This window comes from Sminthopsis crassicaudata, chromosome 1, assembly GCF_048593235.1.
Source record: "Sminthopsis crassicaudata isolate SCR6 chromosome 1, ASM4859323v1, whole genome shotgun sequence".
NCBI classification, from domain to species: Eukaryota; Metazoa; Chordata; class Mammalia; order Dasyuromorphia; family Dasyuridae; genus Sminthopsis; species Sminthopsis crassicaudata.
This window is the reverse complement of record NC_133617.1, coordinates 74,523,686-74,540,882: the sequence shown is the minus strand read 5'-3', so window position 1 is coordinate 74,540,882 and position 17,197 is coordinate 74,523,686. Positions and strand designations below refer to the sequence as shown.

Genomic DNA, 17,197 nt, shown 5'->3' with positions numbered 1-17,197 from the left:
ATAAGCTGTTTTGATTACAGTCACATCCATGCCAGATAAGTGTAAAATTACTCCTTGAAGAGAGGCATCCCACATAACAAATGATAATTTTTTTAAGACAAAAGAAAAGAAAAAGAAGAAAAAATCAGTGTAATTGATTAGTACATAAAAAAAAATTATGAAAATAGGTATGACATTTGAGGGAGTTTCTTTTCATAGATCTTCTTTCAAGCCTTGCTTGTTCTTTATGTTTTTGCATTATTCGCTTTTTTTATGGTGGTTGTTTTCATTTTCATTTTTGTAGTCGTTGTGTATATTATTTTCTTGGCTGTGCTCACTTTACTCTGCATCAGTTCATGTAAATGATCTTTCCATGTTTCTTCATATCCATCACATTTATTATTTCTTACAGCACAGTAATATTCCATTATATTTATATACCAGTTTGTTTATTTATTCCCTATTCGATGGTCATCTTCTTTGTAATTTTTTACTATCACAAAATGTCCTTATCTATAAATATTTTGGTCTTAGAAACTCGGGTTCTAAAGTTGTGGGCATTTTAATACCTTCATTTGTATGATTTCATATTGCTTTTCAAAATGGTGTCTTGATTTATAGCTTTACTAATAATGTATTCGTAATGCAACTCTCTAAATATTCTTGGTTTTTTAATATCTTTAGCGTCATTCTGCTCATGATTCCCAAGAACTTCTTTTCTCTTATTCTCAATTTGCCTCTCTGATATTACTATTCATTGTTTGGTATTTTTTAGCTCTTCTGTTCTCTTCACACTTTCCCCTTCCTCCTTAGGCTCTTACTCTCTGCCTTCATCCAAACTTAGTGTCTATAATTTTTCTTTTCACTTTATTCCTCCTTTCTAACCTCTGCTGAGACTATAATGCTAGCATTAAAATCTTTCAGCCCCAAGTCTCTTGTAATTTCCTTTCTCCCAAGATAAATAGGTAATATATATGCTTTATATTCATTGTTACAGATTTTGAGACCAGGACTGAGAACGAGAGGTTGTCTCAAAAGCAGAAAATTCTTGAAGAAATGGAATTGCAAGCAACAGTTTTGGAAAGATTTGGAGGGCATCTTTCCCAGAAACATACAGATAAACCAAAGGAAAATCAGGAATATCTAACAGAAGGACTGAGAAAACTTTTTTCAGAGAGAAGAGGTTTCAAGCCAGTGAAAATGATCCACCAGAAATCTCCTACCATAGAGAGACAACGAGAATGTAATGAATTTCAGAAAAGTTTCAGAAAGGAGTCAAACCCTATTGGACACAAAGAAATTTCTTCTGTACGGAAGACTCAACCATGTGCTAAAATGAGCCAAAGCTTCAAACAAGATTCAAAACAAATGAAGGGACAATTGGAAAAGAAATTTTGTAAATCTAATGCATATCAGAAAAGTTTCAAGCAAAGCTCAGCCCAATCTGGACATCATCAAATTAATTATGAAGAGAAACCCTATGGGTGTAATGAATGTGGAAAAACCTTCCGTCAAAGCTCAGCCCTTAATCTTCATCACAGAATTCATACTGGTGAGAAACCCTATGAATGTAATGAATGTGGGCAAACCTTTAGTCAGCTTTCTAACCTTAGCACACACCAGAGAATTCACACTGGAGAGAAACCCTATGAGTGTACAGAATGTGGAAAAGCCTTCCGTCAGCATTCAGTTTTTATTCGGCATCAGAGAATTCACACTGGTGAGAAACCTTATGAGTGTAATGAATGTGGAAAAGCCTTTACTACCTGTTCATCTCTTATTCTGCATTACAGAATCCATACCGGAGAGAAACCCTATGAGTGTAATGAATGTGGAAAAGCCTTTAGTCAGAGCTCATCCCTTATTCTACATCATAGAATTCATACAGGAGAGAAACCATTTAAATGTAATGAATGTGGACAAACTTTTAGTCAGTTATCCACTCTTATTAAACATGAGAGGACACATAATGGAGAGAAACCCTATTTATGTAATGAGTGTGGAAAATCTTTCCGTCAGGATTCTCAACTTCTATTTCATCAGAGAACTCATAATGGTGAAAAACCCTTTCAGTGTAATGTATGTGGGAAAGACTTCAGTGCTCGTGCATCCCTTATTCAACACCAGAGAATTCATACTGGAGAGAAGCCCTATGAGTGTAGTGAATGTGAGAAAGCCTTCCGTAGACGCTCAGAATTTATTCGGCATCAGAGGGTACATACAGGAGAAAAACCATATGTATGTAATCAGTGTGAAAAATCTTTCGGTGTACACTCCTGCTTTATCCGACACCAGAGAATTCACACAGGTGAAAAACCTTATAAATGCAATGAATGTGGAAAAGCCTTCCGTCAGAGCTCTCATCTTCTTACACATCAGAGGATTCATACTGGAGAGAAACCTTATGAGTGTAAAGAATGTAGCAAATCTTTTTGTCACAGAATATCTCTCATTCAACATCAGAGAGTTCACATAGGAGAAAGACCCCAAGAAAAAGTTGTCACTTCATGACTGACTCATTACTTAAGAAGTAACCTGTCCAGTTTACATCCTCATTTAATATGTGGAGTGAGTTGCATCAATCATATCCTAAGACATATACCTTCCATGAAAAGGTGGGTCACTGTGCATTTTCTACCTACTTTTCTACACCTTTATAGAGGCAGAGTTTGATTTGTGTACACCACATTACATTGAATATTATATTGAAGCTGAAGAACTTTAGTGATGGCTATCAGAGAAAGTCCCAGAGAAGCTCTCATCATTTGAAAATGACATAAAAACTGGTGCCTCTCAGTCCTGTTGGTTTTGCCCAGGTGCCTTTGGAATGCCTTCCTACTCACTTTGCTGCACACCGGGAGTTGAGGCCTGGAAGCTGCTATCTTCAACCACCTTACTTTAGCTGAATCATCTTTCCCTCCAAAAAACTTATTAAAATTCCTGAGTCCTCCACATTTGTGATTAAGGGTTTCCCATCCTATAGCTCTTTGTATTTATTGACTCCCCTAGAAACTTTGAGTTGCTATATGCTCTTCTGAGTCTGGGACTTTGTCTTGATTATCTGTTATATTTCCCCAGGGCCCAACATCAAGTTTTGCAGTGGAAAAGAGACTAGACTTGTGATTTCATTGGTGAGTTGAGGAAGCTCTTGATAGGAATGCCAGCCAGTCCCATCCTGTTTAGTATTCTTGAAATATGAAGTAATTTTTAGTGACACAGACAAGGTGTTCTAGCTCCCCTCCAGTTTTCTGTCCGGTGTACCATGGGAAAAGCACTTGGTCTGGTGTCAGAATATCTGCACTTCAATTATTAATCTGACCCACAGTGTGACTCCCATGAGCAGATCACTTAATCTTTTGAAGCTTAAATTTTCTTAGATAATTGTAGACTAATTTATGTTAAATAGTTTTTCTTGTAAAATACAAATACTGTTAACCACTATTTCATTCTCTACTTAATGGGAATTCAATCAAGTGACTTTCAAAAGCCCACAGGAGTTGTTTTTAACTCAAAAAACATTTGTGAAATCCCTGTTGTATTTATTCAAGAACACTGTGTTAAGCTAGGGAAGATGGAATGACTAATTCCTTGTCCCAAAGGATCCTTCAGTCTACTCAGGTACATATAATTATCCATAAGTGCATAATTAGTATTCATTAGGCTGAGAAGTCTGAGGATAGGGAAAGATAGAGGTTGAATTCAGTTTGTGGTAGGGATGAGGAAGAAGATTCTAGGAATGAAAAGTGTCCATGAGGAAAAACAGGCAGGAGAACTGTTTTCTGGATTCTATTAAAGAAGAAAGGAAGTAGACTAGTATAGAGAGTATAATATATGGATGAGAGTAATGACATAAGTCCAGAAAGTGAGAGTAACGCAAGGATGTGCAGTTTTAGATGCCAGGCAAAGAAATGTAAAGTTGGTATATGCAAGTTAGAAACTTTGGAGGGGTTTTGAGCAAAGGAGTGATTTCTTAAGGTATCATACTTTTCTGTGCCTCAGACTAATTATTTTGACATCAGTATGAAGCAGTTAGAGAAGCTGTTAGACTAGATAAAGTGGGCTGGGAGTTGAGATGTGGGAATGGAGAAAAGAGATTGTATGATAGAACTTATATCTGTCAGGTTTCATCTTGTCCCTTCTCTACATTCGCCGCTGCCTATGTCTCTCCTGAGTTAGGCCTATCCCTATCCCTCTACAGAATTCCTACTATGGATTAGTTTTCCCTCAATGGTGACAATATCCCCAGGACCTCATTGACTTTTGCTTCCTTTGACACAAATGTTTTTCTTTCTTTCTTTTTTTTTAATTAAAGCTTTTTATTTATAAAACATGGGCATGAATTAAGACAACTCTGAGATACCATTATATACCTCTCAGATTGATTAAGATGATAGAAAAAGATAATGGTGAATGTTGGAGGGGATGTGGGAAAACTGGGACACTAATACATTGTTGGTGGAGTTGTGAAAGAATCCGGCCATTCTGGAGAGCAATTTGGAACTATACTCAAAAAGTTATCAAACTGTGCATACTCATTGATCCAGCAGTGTTACTACTGGGCTTATACCTTAAAGAAATCTTGAAGAAAGGAAAGGGACCCATATGTGCAAAAATGTTTGTGGCAGCCCTTTTTGTAGTGGCTAGAAACTGGAAATTTAATGGATGTCCATCAGTTGGAGAATGGCTAAGTAAATTGTGGTATATGAATATTATGGAATATTATTGTTCTGTAAGAAATGACCAGCAGGATGAATACAGAGAGGCCTGGAGAGACTTACATCAACTGATGCTGAGTGAAATGACCCAAACCAGGAGATCATTGTACACTTCAACAACAATATTATATGAGGATCAATTCTGATGGAAATTTCTATCTTCAGCAACAAGAGGATCCAAATCAGTTCCAATTGATCAGTAACGGACAGAACCAGCTATACTCAGTGAAAGTATACTGGAAAATGTTGGACCACAACATAGAATTTCCATTTTTTCTGATATTATTTTATTGCATTTTTGTTTTTCTTCTCAGGTTATTTTTACTTTTTTTCTAAATCTGATTTTTTTTGTGCAGCAAGATAACTGTATAAATATGTATATGTATATTGTATTTAACATATACTTTAACATATTTAACATGTATGGGACTATCTGCCATCTAGGGCAAGGGGTGCAGAGAAGGAGGGAAAAAGTACATGTTTTGTCAATAAAAACCTATTTAAAAAACATATGCATGGATAATTTTCCAACATTGACCCTTGCAAAAGCCTTCTGTTCCAAGGTATTCCCTCCTTCCTCCTCCCCTCTCCCTTAGATGGCAGGTAATACATGTTAAATATTTTAAAATATACATTAAATTCAATATATGCATACGTATTTATACAGTTATCTTGCTACACAAGAAAAATCAGATCAAGAAGAAAAAAAATTGAGAAAGAAAAAAAAATGCAAGCAAATAACAACAGAAAGAATGAGAATGCTATGTTGTGTTCTACACTCAGTTCCCACAGTCCTTTCTCTGGGTGTAGATGGCTCTCTTCATCACTGAACAATTGGAATTGGTTTGAATCATCTCATTGAAGAGAGCCATGTCCATCAGAACTGATCATTGTATAGTCTTGTTGTTGCCATGTATAATGATCTCCTGGTTCTGCTCATTTCACTAGCATTAGTTCATGAAAGTCTCTCCAGGCCTCTCTGAAATTATTCTGCTGGTTGTTTCTTACAGAACAATAATATTCCCTAACATTCATATACCATAATTTATTCATTCTCCAATTGATGGGCATCCATTCAGTTTCCAGTTTCTTGCCACTACAAAAAAGGCTGCCACAAATATTTTTGCACATGTGGGTCCCTTTTCCTCCATTAAGATCTCTCTGGGATATAAGCCCAATAGAAACACTGCTGGATCAAAAGGTATGCACAATTTGATAACTTTTTGAGCATAGTTCCAAATTGCTCTCCAGAACGGTTGGATCCATTCACAGATCTACCAACAATATATCAATGTCCCAGTTTCCCCACATCCCTCCAACATTCATTTTCATTTCCTGTCATCTTTAGCCAATCTGAGAAGTGTGTAATGGTATCTCAGAGTTGTCTTAATTTGCATTTCTCTGATCAATAGTGATTTGGAGCACCTCATTTGACTACAAATAATTTCCATTTCTTCATCTGAAAATTGTCTGTTCATATCCTTTGACCATTTATCATTTGGAGAATAGCTTGAATTCTTATAAATTAGAGTGAATTCTCTACATATTTTAGAAATGAGCCCTTTATCAAAACCTTTGAATGTAAAAGTGTTTTCCCAATTTATTTCTTCCCTTCTAATGTTGTTTACATTAGTTATAAAAACTCTTTAACCTAATATAATCATAATTATTTTGTAATCAGTAATAATCTCTAGTTCTTCTTTGGTCACAAATTCCTTCCCCACAGATCTGAGAGGTAAACTATCCTATGTTCTTCTAATTTGTTTATAATATCATTCTTTATGTCTAGATCATGAACCCATTTTGACCATATCTTGGTATATGCTGTTAGGTGTGGGTCAATGCCTAGTTTCTGCCATACTAATTTCCAATTTTCCTAGCAGTTTTTGTCAAATAGTGAATTCTTATTCCAAAAGCTGGGGTCTTTGGATTTGTCAAACACTAGATTATTAAAGTTATTGACTATTTTGTCCTGTGAACCTAATCTCTTCTACTCATCAACTAGTCTATTTCTTAGCCTATACCAAATGGTTTTGGTGACCACTTTTTTATAATAATAGTTTTAGATCTGGTACAGCTAGGCTACCTTCATTTTATTTTTTTCATTAGTTCTCTTGAAATTCTTAATCTTTTGTTTTTCCAGATGAATTTTGATATTATTTTTCCTCAGTCATTAAAATAGTTTCTTGGGAATTTGGTATGGCACTAAATAGATTAGTTTATGTAATATTTGACACAAGTTCTTGATATCCTCTGGTTGTACTGATGTGACTCCCTGGTTACCTACTCTGGTGATGTGACTCAAAGGTTGTGTCCACTAGAGCTGAAGCTAAGTGCCACTTGTATCTTTGCTAATATCTTTTCTGTGCTATATTTAAGTAAATCTCTTTGCTTAATTGTTCAATGATCTAAAAGTGTCTCTACTTGAAATAATAGCATTAGGCTCATTTTTACCAGGATTGATGTGAAAAAGATTAAAGATACAGAATGGACATGAATTATTACCAGATTAGATATGAAAGGAGAATGAAAAGAGCTAATGCAAAGGTTTCAAACATGAGAGAATGGATAAATGATACAGCTGTCACATATAAAATAAGGAAGTCAGAAAGATGAGTAAGCTTAATGGAACCTGAGGTGAGGTCAGAAGAGCCAAGCAGAAACAACTGGAGAGTATAGTAATAAAAATCACCTAGTTCAGGGGTTGTGAACTTGCTTTCTTTTAATACTTTGGTAATTGTTATTTAAATACAATTTATTCCTTTTGTAAACTTCTATATTTTATTTTATGCATGTAAAAACACTATTCTAAAGAGTCCATAGGTTTCACCAAACTGACAAAGGGTTCCATAATTCAAAAAAATTTAAGAACTCCTGATCTAGTTAATTCCTCCAAAGCAAGTCCAAAAAGATTAAAGGTCACACAAATAATACAGAGTCGAGTTGGGATTCAAGTTGATCCTCTGATTCCAAGTTGAGCATGTTTTTCATTTTCATTTACTTGACGAACATCTTAAACTAATAGAGTTCATGGCAAAATATTCAGAAGACATCTTCATAGAACTGGTAGTTGAAGTTCTGTAGCACTTTATTTTTTAAATGTTTGTATCAGCACCAATTGGATATTCCCATATTCATAGTAGGACAAAAAAAAAAAAAAAGATTGTATTTGAAACTTTGAATTTCCTTTATGTAACGCTTTCTTTAAAAATAAATAATAAATTAAGTATGTAACTCACATTCCCGCTTATGTGTGATTCTGATAATTCCATCTTCCTAACAGAAAATTATTTAAAAGTTGTAGTCATCCGTCTCTCCCTTGTTTCTTTCCCTTTTTTTCTTTCTCCTCTTCCTCCCTTCCCCCTTCCTGTCTGCTTTCCTTCCTTTTTTTCTCCTTTCCTCCCTACTTTTCTTCTTTCCTCCCTGCTTTTTTCTTTCTTTCCTTACTTCCTTTTTTTCCTCCCATCCCAATTGTTCCACCCCTACCACCATCGTAACAAATATTCATAGTCAATAAACACATCCCTACATTGACTATATCTGAAATTGTATATCTAGTTCTACAAAATTTTCAGGAGATACATACTTCATTATCTGCCTTCTGGAATTTTAGTTGGTATTATATTTATAAAAATTCTTAAATATTTTAAAGTTATTTTTCTTCACATTGTTACTGTATAAATTGTTCTGGTTCTTTTCACTTCATTCTGCATCATTTCATAATAGGATTCCTAGGTTTCTCTGAAACCATTTCCTTCATTATTTCTTACTGTGCATTGGTATTTTTTTGAATTCATATATCATAATGTGTTCAAACATTCCTTAGTTGATAGGTATATCCCCACTTTCTAATTCTTTGTTATGACAAAAAGATCTAGTATAGAAAATTTTGCCTATATGAATCCTTTTCTAATGTCTTTGATCTCCTTAGGGAATAAGGCCTAGTAATGGTATTGATAGTTCAAAGAGAGCACCACCGTTCAGTGACTTTTGAGGTATAATTCTAAGTTGTATTCCCCAATGGTTAGACCAATTCACAGTCCCACTAACAGCACATTAGTGTGATGATTTTCTTGTGATCTTCCCAACAATTGTAATTTTCCCTTATTGTCATCTTTGTCATTGTTGGAATGAAAGAACACCTCAGAATTGCTTTAATGTGTACTTCTCTAATTATTAATGATTTGTAGCAATTCTTTAAATTTTTTTTTTTTAGTAATAGCTTAGGATTCTTCCTTTTGAGCACTCCCTATTCATTTACTTTTATCATTTATCTATGAAGGTTTGTTTGAATCAATTCCTTATCTTTTGGACATGAGATTTTTTTTTATCAAAGAAACTTCTTGCAGAGATTTTCCTCCCATTTATCTCTTTTACTTGCAATTTTAGTTTTGTGTGTTGAAAACTTTTTAAATTTTATGTGATCAAAATTATCTATTTTATTTTCTTTGATCTTTTCTGTCTCTTACTGGTCTTGAACTTCCCCTATCCATGATTGGGGATAATTTCCTTACTCTTTTAATATGGTTATGATAGTGCCTTTTATATCAAAGTCATGAAATCATTTAGATATTATCTTGATATATATATATATATATATATATATATGTATATATATATATATATATATATATATATATATATATATATATATAAAACATAAGATATGCATCTATACTAAGTTCTGAAAGACTGTTTTCCAGTTTTCTCATCTTTTTTTTTTTTGCTAAAAAGTCCTTACCTTGTGGGTTCATTGGGTTTATTTAACACTATGCTACTCATTTGGTTTTGAATATTGTTTACCTAACTTTTCTCCCTGATCAACCAACTGAATTTCATTATTTTTTTTTAGCTCCTTTTTTGTGCTTTGGCTGATATAATACTGAATAAGTAAATTAATTTGGACATTATTTTCATTTTTATTATATTGGCACAGTATGCCTAGCAGCAATAAATATTTCTTTAATTATGTAGTTGTGTACTTCTGTAGAATGTTTTGTAGTTATACAGTTTCTGTTTATGTTCACTAGTAAATGCATACATACATTTTTTCTTTTTTAAAAAATTCAATTTTTTATTGTGGTTTTTTGTTTTTTACATCATTCATAGTTTTTCACAGTATCATTTCCTACTACCTCTCACAGAAAACCACCCCATTTAACAAATAATAGAAAAAAATAATTACAATTGGTTAGTACATTTTAAAAGTCCAAAAACATGTTTACTATGTAACACTTAATGAACGTTTGATCTCAAAAAACGGGAGGAGAGAGTTTTCTCATATCTCTTCATTTGAGTCATTATGGCCATGCTTTTTTTTTTTTTATCATCAATTTTGAGGGGTAGAGGGGTGTGTTCATTCTGTTTACATTGTTGCAGTCACTGTGTATATTGTTTTCTTTGCTCTGTTCTCCTCAATCTGCATCTGTTCATTTAGTTCTTTCTATACTATGAATAGCATGCAATTCTGTATACATCACATTTCTGTTTTCTGATTTCACAGTAAGATTCTGTTACATTAATGTACCACAAGTGATTTGGCCATTCTCTGATCAATGGGAACCTACTTTGTTTCTAATTCTTTGCTATTACTTACCATAATTGTAATACCATTTGTAACAAATAGTTTGGTTAATATGGGTATTTTCTCCTTATCAATGCTTCCTAGCCATATAAGCCTTTATTGGAATCTTAAAGGGTGTTTGCATCATTCCAAATTGCTTTCTAATGTTTGTACAGATTCACAAGTCCACCAACAATACCTTACTGTTCTTATCTTCCCACAATCCTTCCAACAATGATCATTCCCATCTTTTTTTTTTCCTTTTCTCTTGTTATTTCATGATTTAGAGCATTCTTTCATTATTGTTTACAATTAACAAATTTTTTTTGAGAACTGTCTCTCTGTTGTTTGTTTATGTATCTGGGACATCAAATACTTATAAGAGAGATTTGATGAAAAGTCTTTTTCCCTATTTGATTCACCTCTTCCTCTCTTATCCTAGTCACATTAATGTTATTTATGTAAAAGCTTTTTAATTTCATATAATCTAAGTTATCTATTTTGTCTTTTGTAATAACCCTGTCCCTTGTTTAGGTAAGAACACATTTCCTACCCATGGCTGTGAGATATGTTTATCTTCAAATTTTTTTAATTGTAAGATTTTTAATATTAAAGTTTTGAATCCATTTAGAATGACATAAGATGCTGGTCTAAACCTAATTTCTGCCAGACTGCTTTCTAGAATAATATTTTTCCTCATAATTTCCCCTACCTACAAACTGGGGGCATCTTTTTATGCTTGCTGGTTTATTCAACAATGGGTTATTGAGTTTTGTTGCTTCTAATTCTCTCCTATTTAGGAGAATTAGTTGAGGAGATTTATAATTCTCTTCTATTCTCTAGTTTATAACTAATGCCAAATAGTTTTGATGTCTACTGCCTTATAATATAGTTTGAGGTCTAGAAGTGTTATTTTCCCATCTCCAGCAGATTTTGATCCCCTTCACCCCCCAGGGGAGAAATCTGTGAGCCTCTTTGGAGTGCCATAGACTATATCCCACAAACACCTCTCCATGAAGCTTCCAAAGGATATGAAGGTGCTCTTTTCCTGCAGGAGTTTATAGATAGAACCTTCGTGGTTCCTAGGGCCTACCAGGTAATCATGGTGGTTCTGGATATATAGGTATCCGCTATTAAGTGTTAGGCACAGTCCTAAGATTTGAAAGTGACTCAGAGGTCACATTATCACTGTTAGAGAAAGGGGTTGGGAAATGTGAGAAGTAGCTCCTTACTCAGCAGATGGGCCCACTTCCTGTACTTCATCTATCCAGAGGAGAAAAGTTTAAGCTTTTTCTTCCCTTAGCATTGTCCATATTCACTTTCCCTATATTGTTATGCCCATCAAGAAGAAGCTTTTATCCTTACTTGTTCTTCTCAGATTATGAATCCAGATAAGAAAAAGCATTCACTCTTATGTGTGGATGAACTTTAGAGATAAGAAACAACACTGCAACCTCTCCTTGATTGGAGAAGCCTATTCCTTGTTCTGAAGAAGGGCTATTCACTTTAATGTGTGGAGGCCTCTCGGACAGATACAGCACTGCAAACTTTTGTTGGTAAATTGGTTACCAGTCCATAGAATGGCCCTTCATTCTGTAGTCTTTGAGCCATCCTGAAGAGACAAAGGGATACCACCTTATTCCTTTACCCTAATTCTGGCCTATATCTATTTTATCTATTCTATAGTTATTTTGAATGGGATATCCCTTTTTAGTTTTTTTTCTGCTTGCAAAGGGGGAGTTAATATTGTATTTTGGGCTTTCTGATTTAATTTAATTAATTTTTAGTTTATTCCTTAGGGTTCATTATATATTTTATACAAAGCAATCATTTCCACTTTAACTATGTTTATTCCTTTAATTTATTTTCTTGTCTTATTGCTATGGTTAGCATTTCTAAATAAACACTATGGTTATAATGAACTTTCTTGTTCTAGTGATTTTATTGAAAGGCCTCTAGTGTGTCACCATTACATATAATACTGGATTTTGGATTTAGAGAGATTATTTTTACCATTTTAAGGAAAAGTTCATTCCCATGCTTTCTAGTGGTTTTTTTTTTAAGTGTTGAATTTTTTTCTAGCTTTTTCAGCATCTACTGACATAATCATGTGGTTTTCACAATTTTTTATTACTAATATACATTATTATGTTTATAATTTTCCTTATATTGAAGCTACCCTGAAGTCCTAATGTAAATTTACCCTAGGTATGATGTATGATCTTTTTAAAGTTGTTTAATATTGTAACCACTTTGCTAATGTTTCATTTATCATTTTGTAACAATAAATAAGATGTTTGTGGCAGCCCTCTCTGTAGTGGCCAGAAACTGGAAACTGAGTGGCTACCCATCAACTGGAGAATGGCTGAATAAGTTGTGGTATATGAATATTATGGAATATTATTGTTCTGTAAGAAATAGCCAACAGGATGATTTCAGAAAGGCCTGGAGAGACTTACATGAACTGATGCTGAATGAAATGAGCAGGACCAGGAGATCATTATGTACTTCAACAACTATACTATATGATGATCAATTCTGATGGACGAGGCCCTCTCCAACAATGAGATAAACCAAATCAGTTCCAATAGAGCAGTAATGAACTGAACCAGCTATACCCAGCGAAAGAACTCTGGCAGTTGACTATGAACCATTACATAGAATTCCCAATCCCTATATTTTTGTCTGCCTGCATTTTTAATTTCCTTCACAGGCTTAATTGTGCACTGTTTCAAAGTCCGATTCTTTTTGTACAGCAAAATAACTGTTTGGACATGTATACATATATTGTATTTAACTTATAGTTTAACATATTTAACATGTATTGGTCAACCTGCCATCTGGGGGAAGGAGGGGAAAAGTTGAAACAAAAGGTTTTGCAATTGTCAATGCTGGAAAATTACCTATGCATAAAATTTTTGTAAAAGTTAATTTAATGAATTAATTTTAAAAACCAATAAATTAGAGATAATTGGTTTAAAGTTGTCTTTATCTCTCCCTGATTTAGGTATTGATGGCATTTTTATATTACAGAAAAAGTCAGAAGGATCCCCTTTCTACTTTTTGTAGTTTATGTACTATAACAATTAATTGTTCTTTGAATGTCTGAAAGAATTAATTTGAAAGTCCATCTGGTTGTAGGATTTTTTTCTTTGGGAGTTCCTTAAAGACTTGTTTCATTTCTTTTTCTTATATATTTAAAGGACTTGACTTTCTCCAGTGGGAGTAAGCTGCCTGGGTCCTGGACTGCCTTTGTGCTGCACTGACTGATCCTGAATATTACTATGAGGCACTAACCTGATTCTGTCTTCTTTGGTGCCTTGGGTTGAATTTCCTGGGATGATGCTTTGTAGTTGGTTTGCCTGGCTAGGTTGACTGAACTGAATGTGTCACTGCTTGGGTCTGCCTGGGCTTGGAGCATGGCTCATCCTGATCAGTACTTTCTTGTGACTCAGTTGGCCTTTCTTACTGATGCTTAGATGCTGGTGTCCTCCTGTCTCTGTCCTGTATTGGACCTAGGCTATTTATACACTCTGCCTTCATGTTTTGTTTCCTAACTTGTCTCAACTAGAAACTTCAGGTTTCTAGCAGTTTTCTTCTGTAGTCCTCTACTGAATGGAGGCACTTATTGCTATTTCTCTTTGATTTTATCATCATTCCATAGATGTGTTTTTAGAGCTTTTCGGGAATGTTTGTGGAAGATTTAAGCTCTTCTAGGTCCCCAAATGCTATCCTGTTCCTCTTTGTAGTACTTTAAAAGGACTTCATCCAAAGGGGACAATTCTGATAGTTCCTCAAATCCGAACACAAAGACTTGAAAACACTACATGGGATGGAGAAGTGACCAGAGAACAGAGGCTTTCAAGAATGCCCTAAATTTTGATGGGAAAGAAGGAATCTTACTATCCTGATTTCAGATGTCCCAGTAACATTTCATTAACCCTCCCATTGGGAAGTCATCAATTATCTTTTTATCCATATCATATTTTAAAAACCATACCCAAAGCTTCTTAGAAAAAATTCCATCATATTGACAGTATTATTGATAAGGTACAAGAAATCACGATGAGATACCACAAATTGAGGTGGGAAGTCATCCAAAATTAATTCACAGGCCCCAATTATCTCCAGGTCTAGAGGCATAAGGGAGGCAAAGTTCCTATTGAACTTGCAATTAACAAGGGGAAAATCCCTTTTATGGGAAAGAATTGTAAAATAAGATATGATAATTGTTTAGATCAGTAAATCAACTGACAGTTGTAGTTTATACACAATATTATCCTGTTTGTACACAATACCTTGGGAGATGATGTTTATAGCTTACCTACAGATTGTTTAAGTTAACAGTGTACTTCAGTACAAGATTTCCATGTTTGTAGAAGATAGCTCTACAGGGTCAGCTTGCTCCTCAACGGGACCCACTCAGATCCTGGGTTGCTGCCAAGGACATGGTCTTTTCTGGTGTCCATTCATCTTGTCATTATGAACAAAAATACCAAAATGGCTGTTAGTGTTAACATAGTTAGCATAGTTAAAGCATAGCATAGCATAGCATAGTTAAAAATGCACTTTAAAAAGAAAGCATGTAATTTAATAACTTTAACACAAAATGTTACAAATAAAAGGAAGAGCTACATTTGTTTAAATAACTAAACCTATGTAAAGTATGTCAGATCTACTCTGTAGCACAACTTTTTATTTAAGAAAACAAACAAACAAATAACTTTGAAGGGAATGAAAGTGTTCCAAGCTACTACACAGAATATTACAACTCATCTACAATGTTCTGTTTGTAGTATTGGCTGGATATTGGAACTAAAATGTTAAAGTCTTTAAAAATTTTATATCCAAAAGTCACAAAATGTGCTTGTGTGGTACAGTTGTCCTTTACATAGTGTCAATGGGATCAGTTACTTAAGAATATAAATACCTATCCATAAATGGGAGATAAAGATTTGTACATTATAAAATTTGCTCCAGAATTTTAAAAAATTAAATTAAATTTTTTTAAGAAGAACTTACCCAGAGCTTCTTATCACATTTCTTCTGCCCAGCTAGCAGGGTGATAGGCATGCCTCCTCTCTCCATCCCTAAAAGGTTATTTTTGTGGACAGTTCTATTTGCCGGAGCAGCTTCTAGAGTTGCCCTAGTCTCCTCAAATTTCAAATTTCACAGTGGTCTGCCCAGATGTGGATAGTGGTTTGGTGATTCATAGGAGATGGGCTTAAATTCAATCCACCAATCCCTCTTAAAAAAAAAAAAATGTCATTTCCTTGCTGTCGTTCCTCAGGGAACTGGCGTCTTTATGGACCCTATAGGCAGAATTCCCACTTTCATACATTTGAAAAGGGAAAAGCAATGAGACCCTCTAATTGATTAAAATGATTTTGCAAGAGAAAATCTTCTACAAACTCTATTAGATATAATTTTGCTGCTAATACTCCAAACCACTCCTATTAGACCACAACCTTATTGAATCACTATTCTGAGAATTCATAGGCTGACTGTTTAATTTTCTCTTATAGTCACTCAAATTCCTTAAAAGCCTGTCTAGCCTCTGACTTCCCCTAGAAATCAGAAATTTTATTAGTAGGATAAAGGTTGAGTAGTAACAAGGGAAACTTGAGGTTCCTTTACTACATACTCTAATTCTTTTTTTGAGATTACCCTTCTACTCCCTTTTCCATTTTCCTCTTTTATAATACTATTTTTTCCTTTGCTTAAGAAATTCTCCCAAGGAATTGTTAAGTAACAGAATGTGCTTTCCATCTGAAGACTGGGTAGCCCCTGCCTCCATTAACATTAATTTTTGCACCTGGTTTATCAGCAAAACTTTTTAAATGGTCCATTTTCTTTGAGTTCCTTTTGAAAACTGAACATCCTCTAATTGTCTAGAATGCAAGGGAAATTTATTCTCACTTTCATTGTGTTGACAATACAACTTTTCCATGGATACGAGAAGAGTTATATCTGAAATTTTAAACATACATTTTTGCTAATCCCATAGAATAAGTCCCCTTTTACAGAAGAGGAAACTTAATCCTGGGAGAAGAGTTTGTTTAGGGATACCAAGCTAGGGTACAGTTGCAAGAGAAAGGGACTCAAGCTCAGGTACACAGTGCTGCTGGGCCCTCCACAAAGGAGGCCATGCTGTGCTGAACCATCGAGATAGAAGTCATCCAAGCTGCCTAGAGCAGCTCCAGGTGGGAACTGGGTCTTGGGGTTGTTTGCATCATCACCCTCCCTTCCCAAGGGCAATGCCAGGATGGCTGAGTGGAGGAAGTGGAACAAATAGTCCCCGCTCTTCTGCCTTAGTTTCCCAGTCTTTGATTGTGGTTTGGTGATGGGCATTAAGATTTTTAAGAGTTGTTTCCAGCTCAACTGAAGGGAGAATGGGTAGGGAGAGTGGTCTTTGTCTATAGCTCCACACCAAGTTGGTGCCTTCAGGCCTCAATGGCAGACCCACACTTGGAGTCTGACTCCACTGTTCACTTTTCTCCCCAGACTGTACTTCTGTGTGTTCTGGGTCAACTTGAAGAGGGAACCTCAAAACTCTGAAAAATACTAAAAGGAGAAAACCTTCTTTGATTCTGCCTCAGTGAGGGGACTCCACCCCAAGCACAAACAGTTTCATCTTTGTTATCTGGGTGGAGACAGCTCAGTCCCAAAACCCATTGAATTCAATTCAAATTCTAACCCTGGCTGCAACTCAGCCAGGAGCCTACATGGGACTCTACCCACAAACCCCCTTTAGCTTGTAGCCAACACCCCCTATTATAAAAGAACCAGACCGGAGCCCTCTCTTTGTAGAGGTTCTAAACATGCTAGCTATCATGCTTGGCACCCCAAGAGCCTTTGCCCACTGGAATACTGTTTCCAGTGCCCTCTTCTCTTTACCTAACATCTTTCACTAACTAGACTTGAACCTTACTTCCAATCC

At 35.0% G+C, this 17,197-nt stretch overlaps 1 protein-coding gene across 1 annotated transcript in view; it reads left to right on the top strand.

Annotated features, from left to right (window-relative positions):
- Positions 1-9,245, top strand: part of LOC141547038 (uncharacterized) — a 47,536-nt gene extending 38,291 nt beyond the window's left edge. The window contains exon 8 of the mRNA XM_074275382.1: positions 977-9,245. Within this exon, the coding sequence (XP_074131483.1) occupies positions 977-2,490 (1,514 nt within the window). The 3' untranslated portion in view covers positions 2,491-9,245. The remainder of the gene's footprint in view (positions 1-976) is intronic.
- The last annotated feature ends 7,952 nt before the right edge of the window (positions 9,246-17,197 follow it).